The sequence below is a fragment of the Cebus imitator genome, unplaced genomic scaffold (genome assembly GCF_001604975.1).
Source record: "Cebus imitator isolate Cc_AM_T3 unplaced genomic scaffold, Cebus_imitator-1.0 Scaffold123, whole genome shotgun sequence".
Lineage (NCBI taxonomy): Eukaryota > Metazoa > Chordata > Mammalia > Primates > Cebidae > Cebus > Cebus imitator.
The window spans coordinates 3014953-3023759 of record NW_016107438.1 but is presented as its reverse complement, the minus strand read 5'-3'; the positions used below and the strand labels follow the sequence as shown (position 1 = coordinate 3023759).

At 50.5% G+C, this 8807-nt stretch overlaps 1 protein-coding gene across 4 annotated transcripts in view; it reads left to right on the top strand.

The window, feature by feature from the left end:
* Positions 1 to 1409: 1409 nt before the first annotated feature.
* TAC4 (tachykinin precursor 4) overlaps positions 1410 to 8807 on the top strand; it is a 10946-nt gene continuing 3548 nt past the window's right edge. For 3 of the 4 annotated variants that reach the window (XM_017540101.2, XM_017540102.2, XM_017540100.2), the window contains exons 1-3: positions 1410 to 1945; positions 6059 to 6152; positions 8145 to 8177. In XM_017540101.2, coding sequence (XP_017395590.1) covers positions 1823 to 1945; positions 6059 to 6152; positions 8145 to 8177 — 250 coding nt within the window. In that variant the 5' untranslated portion in view covers positions 1410 to 1822. The remainder of the gene's footprint in view (positions 1946 to 6058; positions 6153 to 8144; positions 8178 to 8807) is intronic. The other variant, XR_005202084.1, reaches the window with a different exon arrangement.

The window sequence follows — 8807 nt, the reverse complement described above, 5'->3', positions numbered from 1 at the left end:
TGCGGTGAGCCGAGATGGCGCCATTGCACTCCAGCCTGGGTAACAAGAGCGAAACCCCCGTCTAAAAAAAAAAAAAAAAAAAAAAGATGAATATTAAGCTGGATCTTTAAGAATGAGTGGGAGTTCACCAGGCGGAAAGGGAGGTCCCGCAGAGGCAACAGCCCGTCCCGGGACAGGGGTAGGGGTGACCTGGGAAGGAGGGCATGCTCTTCCCTTGCTCCCACCGCTATGCTGGCACATGTCAAATCAAACGTAGCTTATCAGCCAACCAGAGGTCTCCGTGCCTGGACTGTGAGATGCTATAGGATGTGGACAGTGTCACTCATCTTCCACAGCCCACTGCCTCACCCAGTGCCAATAATTGTGGGTTTTTGTTTTGTTGTTTTTTTTTTAAACAGAGTCTCACTCTGTCTCCCAGGCTGGAGTGCAGCGGTGCAATCTTAGCTGGCTGCAACCTCTGCTTCCCAAGTTCAAGCAATTCTTCTGCAGCCTCCCAAGCAGCTGGGACTATAGGCGCATGCCACCACGCCCAGCTAATATTTATATTTTTAGTAGAGACAGGGTTTCACCATGTTGGCCAGGATGGTCTCGATCTCTTGACCTTGTGATCTGCCCACCTCGGCCTCCCAAAGGGCTGGGATTATAGGCGTGAGCCACCGCATCCAGCCCCCAAGTGCCAATGGTTGTAACAGTAGCAATCTTGGTCAGCAGGTAGTCAATACTGACCATCATACCTTGTGCTAAGTGTTGCAGGGCATCATCTCATTTCGGCCTCAAACTCTGGAAAGAAGTGCTAGTATTACTCCTGTTTTACAGACAAGGATTCTCAAGAGGAGTTCATAATATGCCTACGGTCACACAGCTATTTAGTAGTGGAGCCAGAAATGGAATCCAGGCCTCTCTGACCACAGAGCCCTTTTTCTAGACTGATGGGTGGATAGATGGATGAATGGATGGGAGGATAGGCGAGAGGAAGAACTCAACGAAGGACCATGATCGCCACGCTGGGGAGCTTGAATTCACTCAAGGGCAGTGGGGAGACACTGGAAGGTTGTGAGCAGGAGAGACAGGTCAGTTTAGGGATTTAGAAAGATCACTTTGACAACAGGGGAAAGATCATTTAGAGCCAATGATGCTTGAAACCTGCAGCCATCCTTCTGGCAAATCCCAATTCCCACTTGTGGGGAGGCTCATTCCTTTAAGTGCTGTGTTATTCCTCTTAGAGCAAGACACGTGTTCTTATGCACACACAGGGACTATTGATGGAGAATGCTGGAGAGGAGGGGCTCAAAGACAGGAAAAGGAGACAGGAGGGGACACTGCTAATATCCAGGGAGAGGCCTCTCTGTATAGGGAAGCAGAGCACCAGGAAGGGAGAAGCTGTACGGCCCCCTCCCTATTTCCAAGATGAGAAGGTCCCCTTGGGATTTCCAGCCTGGAAGCTGCAAGCCTCAGGTCCCACACACTGCCCCACTGTGCACCTGCCACCAGGGAAACGCAGCCGAAGGTGAGGTAGGTGTTGCATCAGAGTGTTAAGCCCTGGGATCAAATATTAGGGGTGGCAGTGGAGGAGGTCTGATCCCTCCTCCTGAGCAGCTCCTAATATCATTGGCCTTTCCAGCCAGGGAGGGAGGGGAGTCACAGAAACCTGCCTGGGGATCAGTTAAAGCTGAAGGAAGGAAGCAGGAATAGGACCTGAAAGCAGGGTGCGTTTCCCCTACCTACACTCAAACAGCCAAAGAACGGACCAAAGCCCACAGGAGGCAGGCATCTTCAGGCTGAGAGGGGCTCCCAGAGGGTTCTGGGGCAGAGCGGGCTCACTATGCTGCCTTGCCTGGCCCTGCTTCTCCTGATGGAGCTGTTCGTGTGCACTGTGGCAGGTGATGGTGGAGAGGAACAGGCACTCAGCACTGAAGCAGAGACCTGGATAACTGTGGCCTTAGAGGTACCTTTGGGGAGAGGCTCTGACCAGGGCAGGGGATGATGGATGGTGGAGGGGCAGAAGATCCCATGTGTCGCTGCCAGAACAGGCTGTGCCCTGCAAGGCAGGTTGCCCGACTCTCTTCCGTGAGTAGATTCAAGGCTATGAGCCCTGGCCTGGCAGACCTCCAAAGTGTGTGTGTGTGTGTGTGTGTGTGTGTGTGTGTGTGTCTGTGAGAGAGAGAGAGAGTGTGTGTGTGTGGTATTCAAGAAATACTTATTTAACTCACGGTATATTTCTGGCACTGTCTGAAATACTTTCTAAATATTAACTCAATCCTCCCATTAACCTCATGGGGAAGATATCATAATTACCCCCATTTCACAGATAGGGAAACTGAGGCACAGAGAAGTAGTTTGTCCAAGGTTGCACAGCTTCAAAAGAACAACTACACACCTTGCCAAAGGTCTGATTCTGTGTATTTGTGCATCTGAGGAGCCTTTCCAGAATTTCAAGAGGATCAGTTTAAACAAGACCACCATTTGGTCTCACATGTAGGAATGACCAGCATCCGCAGTACCCCTACTCCTGCCTGACAATATGATTGAGGAAGCAAAGATCCTGACCTCAGGGATTCCCTAATCAGACAAGGGAGAGAGGCCAACAAACCAGAGACAAAGGCGGACAAATAAGAGGCCAGTGCTCACGGAGGGCTTCTAGGGGACAGGCAGGACAAGACTGGGCCTGGCTCCTCCCATTTCCAGGATGGTGAGGACACTGGGTTGGCCTTGGCTTTCGGCCCTGGGCCATGGTGAGGTCCTTGGAAGCACTTAGAAATGGGGCCACAGGGGCTGGACGCAGTGGCTTACCCCTATAATCCCAGCACTTTGGGAGGCCAAGGTGGACGGATCACCTGAGGTTGGGAGTTTGAGACCAGCCTGACCAACATGGAGAAAACCCGTCTCTACTAAAAATACAAAATTAGCTAGGTGTGGTGGCGCACGCCTGTAATCCCGGCTACTCGAGAGGCTGAGACAGGAGAACTGATTGAACCCGGGAAGCAGAGGTTGCAGTGAGCCGAGATCGCACCAATTGCACTCCAGCCTGAGCAACAAGAGCGAAACTCTGTCTCAAAAGAATGAATGAATAAATAAACAAATAAATAAATGGGGCCCCAGGAAGAGCCATCGAATGGACAGTCCTGTATGGTGGGTTTCCTCTCTGGTCTGTCTGAACCTGGCAGTGTGTGCAGTGAGGAGAAGGCAGCAGGGCTGGGAGCGTCTCCACTGACACCCGCTGCTTTCCAGAAACGGAGGAGGGAAGTGACCCCTGCAAGGCTTTCCTCCAACTTTGACAAGCTTTATAGAGTCAGTGCCAAACATCAGGTACCTTGTCTAGAGACAGCAGCCTTGCTGGGTGATGCAGCCTCACTATGCAGCCCCGTGGGAAACTAGCACTGCTGGACGGCCTCCCAAAAGCACCTCCTCCTGCAGCTGGGTCTAATCCGTATTCTCCTTTCACTCTCCTTTAATATCATATCCCTCTGCTTCCCAAGACACAGGGCTTGGAATATGAGAGGAAGGCCTGGGTTAGAATTCAGGAAGAACTTAGGAACACTGTGGCATGCTAAGCATAATATAAGTGATGGCCGGCTGTGGAGTTTCATGCCTGTAATCCCAGCACTTTGGGAGGCTGAGGCAGGAGGGCTACTGGAGGCCAGGAGTTCAAGATCAGCCTGGGCAACATAGAGAAACCCCATCTCTACAAAAAATAAACAAAATTAGACAGGCATGGTGGTGCACACCTGCGGTCCCAGCTACTCAAAAGGCTGAGGTGGGAGGATCAGCGGCGCCTGGGGAGTTGAGGCTGCAGTGAGCGGTGCTGTGCCACTGCGCTCCAACCTGGGCAACAGAGCAAGACTGTCTCAAAAAAAAAATGAGGTGACAGGAATCAGGGATGATCTCACCACTTACCTCCTTTGCTCTCGGGGCTCCCCACCTGAAGTCATCCCTGGAGCTGGGGGTTTGGGTTAGATGGATATGGAGAGCTCTGGGTGGGGCAGGAGTCCTTTAGGAGTGAATGGGAACCAATGCCTCCGAATGCCCCCGCCCTCCCTCCACAGAAACCCAGGGGGAGAAAGGTCAGTCCTACTCAATTCATAAGTGGCCATTCTCTCCAGCTTGCACCTGAAGGCTGCCTCTTACCAAGGCAAAGTGGTTTTTATGAGCTTTTCAGAAATGGGTCCAAATCTCCAAAGAGACTTTTCTGGTTCTTGGCCAGGCTGGATGATTCCAGCCCAAGATAGCTGCCCCAGCCACTAACGTCCTGGTGGGGTGGGAGGGAAGCAGATGGGAAGTGAGTGAATTAGTCCAAGGCTTAGAAAACAATCTGTTCCTGATCCTGAAAGGTGGGACAAGACAAGTTGTGAGAGGCAAGAGGGTTTCCATTGTCCCTAGCTAGGTCCCTGCTGGTCCTGGGAGCTCCAGTGCTACCCCTAGGGAAACGGGATGCAGTGGTTGCTGTGAGCCAAGATCGCACCAGCTGCACTCCAGCCTGAGCCAAGAGTGCAAAAAAGCCAAGAGGCCAAAAAGCCTCTGATCCAACCATCCAACCCCAGCTCCCAGCCTCCCGGCAGGCGGCTCACATTACTCTAGGGCTCTATCTTTAGCCTTCCTGGAAAAGGGGACTCCAGCCCCTTCCCTATTCCCAAACTCTCAGAGAAAAGACTCCTCATTCAGTATTCTATGTCCCACATGTGCTGGGCTCCTGTGTGTGCCAGGCTCAGTGCCAGGCACTAGGGGTACAGACATGTGAAGACAGTCTAATAAATGTCACCCACTGTCACTCTCTCAACTAGGGAGCAACTTTCCCTTTCAACAGAACTGAGCAAGCCGCACTTCAGAAGTTCAGATTAAGGTCAGAGAGGGAGAAGGCTTTGGCCAAGGTCACAGAGGCTGACGAAGAATGAGAATGTCAATCCACAGTCCTCAGTTCAGGATGCCTGCCCCATCAGCTCATGGATTAAAATGTCTCTGCCCAGGGCAATAACCTCCACCCCTGGACCACATGCCACTTCCTTCCGGGAGGCCCAAGTGCTAAGGCAAGGGAAATCTGGGACAATGGGGGAAGCGAGGCGAGTGGGCGCTAGAGTGGGGATAAGGAGGGGAAGCAGTCCTGCCTTGCATCCTGGGGACCCGCCGTGAGCTCACTCCAGCCCTCTCCTCATCTAGGCTGGAAACATTTCCCAAGATAGAGCAGAGCCAGTAATGTGAAGTCAGACTTTGAATCTTGGTTCAACCTCTTCCTGTGTGACCTTGGACAAGTCACTTAACCTCCTTACATCTCAGTTTCCCCAAATGTAAAATGCGGGAACCAGAGGGAATCATAGTTCCTACTAGTTATGGTGCTTGCGAAGATTAAATGAGATTACGACTGCAGTGAGTCAGACCAGCCTTTGAGCCTGAGTTCAATTTCTGGTTCCATCTCTCACTTCCCAGCTGGGTGACCTTGGACAATTTTTTTTTTTTTTTTTTTTGAGACGAAGTCTCACTCTGTTGCCGCCGAGGCTGGAGTGCAGGGGCAGGATCTTGGCTCACTGCAGCCTCTGCCCTCTGGGTTCAAGCAATTCTTCTGCCTCAGCCTCCCGAGTAGCTGGGATTACAAGCACCCACCACCACACCTGCCTAATTTTTGTATTTTTAGTAGAGATGGGGTTTTACCATGTTGGCCAGGCTGGTCTCGAACTTCTGACCTCAAGCGATCCCCCGTCTCAGCCTCCCAGAGCTGGGATTACAGGTGTGAGCCACTGCGCCTGGCAGGACAATTCTTTAACCTCTCTGTGTCTCGGTGCTTTCATGCGTAAAATGATGACAGTAACAGTACTAGGGTACTATTTTCATGGTGTTTGGGTGAGGTTTAGTTACTAGATGAATGTGCTCAGAACATAGGAGGTGAAACGTTAGCTATTACGATGAGGATGCACAGTCCTGTGTAAAATACGCAGAAGCGCCAAATGCCAGTCCAGAGTGAGTGTCTGCTGACCACGAGCTGTTACTCCTGAGATTGTCATTGCCCAGGCTGGCCTCACCGTCTGCTGGACAACCTCCCAACTCTAACACGAACTCTCTGCTTCTTCAGGAAGGCGCTGTGCCCAGCATTCAGCTCCAGCTGCGGGAGGTGAAGAGGGGCAAGGCAAGCCAGTTCTTTGGGCTGATGGGGAAGCGAGTGGGAGGTGAGTGACAATGGCAGGTGGGAGCTCAGCAAGCAGGGGTCCTGTGTGGGTTCTGCAACATCGAGCAGAGGCCCTAAGTTAAAAGCCCAGGACCTGGGTTCAGGTGCTCCAATCCAGTAGGGGTCGCTCATGAGATGGGGTGGCATAGACTGTCTATACAAATTATCATCCAGGCTGGGGAAGGGGGGTGGTGGCTCACGGTCTATAATCCCAGCATTTTGGGTGGCTGAGGTACACAAATCACCTCAGAGTCACTTCAAAACCAGCCTGGCCAACATGGTGAGACCTTGTCTCTATTAAAAATACAAAAATTAGCCAGGCATGGTGGCACGTGCCTGTAATCCCAGGTACTTGGAAGGCTGAGGCAGGAGAATCACTTGAACCCTGGAGGCAGAGGGTGCAGTGAACTGAGATCCTGCCACTCTGCAATACAGCCTGGGCAATGAAGTGAGACTGTCTCAAAAAAAGAAAAGAAACTATCATCCAACCAGGACACTTTGGGGAGTGTTAATATTTACGCCAGGCAACAGGTGTAAACCAGCCTGTCCCCAACAATGGGAAGCGTGGTCATCTAAAGGGTGGGGGCACAGGCCCTGCACACTGGCTCGTGCCTTCCATGCTCTGCATGACTCTGGGAGTGGCAGTGAAGCTAGAGACCAGTCTGGATGTGGGCAAAGCCACAAGCCAAGCTTTCTAGTCAATTTTGTTTGGCTCAAACAGAATTACTAACTCAAACCTGTGTTCCCTGAGGGCACTTTCAATTCAGGAGTCCTGTCTTCGAGGAACCAGGAGAAACTAGTCTGCACACACAGCAGTTTTCTATTTTCCTATTGTCAACGTTATATGTTTAAAGTGGTAACGCTCCGAGTTGCCTGGGTGTGAAAAAACTGGCACTTTTACACTGACTATTGGAGGGTACATTGGCAATTTCCAGGAAAGTTGGAAATGTGCATGCCTTTCTGACTCAGAGTCTCACTTCTCAGGTGGACACGCTGTTGCTACATGAGCCCTAAGGTTGTTCATTGCCAACACGCTTGTAATACCAAGGATCTGGAAATTACGTAACGACCATCATCAGGGAACGGTCAAAATATATTAGGCATATCCTTAACCTTTGTGGCCATTAAAGAGAATGAGGCAGACCCATGGAAAGATATGGAAAGATCTACAAGGTACAAGGTTAAGCAGAAAGAAAGCACATTACAGATCAATATTCGAGAGGAGCCTACTTGTTTTTAAAAAATGACATACTCTTCCTGCAGAAGGTTTGCTCAGTTGTGGGGGGAAAAAAATGACATACACACAGATATCCAAATGCATGGGGAAAGTTCTAGAAGGATAAATATCTAACTGTAAACAGTGGTTATATCAAGGACAGGAAGTAGAGATGAGGGGGAGAAAGAGAAGAGAGATTTTAAATTTTACTTGTACAAACCTTTTCAAAATAGTGGATGTATTCAAGGACTGCTTTTGTAAAAAAAAAAAAAAAAAAAGTACACATATAAAAATAGAGAAAACCAACTTGTGACCAAGCACTTTTGGCCTTAGTTTCCTCTTCTACAAAATGAGTTTTGAACTGAGCCATTTCAAACTTCTTTTCCAAATCCAACAACCCATGAGGAATGGGGGATGGGGGTGTCAGATAAATATTTCTTGAGCACCTACTATGCTCAAGATTAAATCTCCACAACACTATCCCCCTTATCACAAGCACAGAAGCCAAGGCCCAGATAGGTTAAGCACTTTTCCCAAGGTTGCCTGCCCAGCTGGCACCAGCGGCCAGTGACCCCAAAGTCTGTGCCTTTCTAGCCGCTCCACACTGCCTCCTACTGGCATATTCCTATTGCCACAGAGGATAACGGGAGTGACTAGAATTCCACTGAGACCCACCCATGCACCGACCCCCAAAGAACTGGAGCCTTTCCCACCTCACCAAGCCCCCAGGGAAGCAGTGCAGTTGGCAGTCCTCATTCCTTCTTTCTCCTTCCCCAGGAAGACCTCTGATCCAGCCAGGGAGAAAAAAAGGTAAGTATTGCTCAAACCTGCCCTCAGCATGCCCCCTGGGGAGGGCTGAGTTGTCCTCAGTGAGAACAAACCAGGTGGTCCAGGGGAAGGCCAGGCTGGCAATGCTGTGCAGAGGGCAGGGCCAGTGTGGTTTGGCCATGCTAGGCTTTCTGGTTATTTTCTTAGAGGAGTGGTCCTAAGGAGTGGCTGTAGGGATAGGAGGAGACAGCAATGGCTCTAGTTCTGCCAACGTTTCAAAATTACCTTAGGTCTAAAGCCTGGAATTAGGGAGAAAAAAAAAAAAAGAGCAAACCACCAGAGATAAGAGTGCTTAAAGCTCCAAACCCTGGCACCCAGATTATCTTAAAAGTGCAAATCTGGAACAGGTGCAGTGGCTCACGCCTGTAATCTCAGCATTTTGGGAGGCCAAGGTGGCCAGATCACTTGAGGTCAGGAGTTCGAGACCAGCCTGGCCAACATGGCAAAATCCCATCTCTACTAAAAATACAAAAATTAGCCAGGAGTGGTGGCGAGCACCTGTGGTCCCAGCTACTTCAGAAGCTGAGACTAGAGAAACTTTTAAACCCAGAAACGGGGGTTGCAGTGAGCCCAGTCCAGCCCGGGTAACAGAGGGAGACTCTGTCGTAAAAA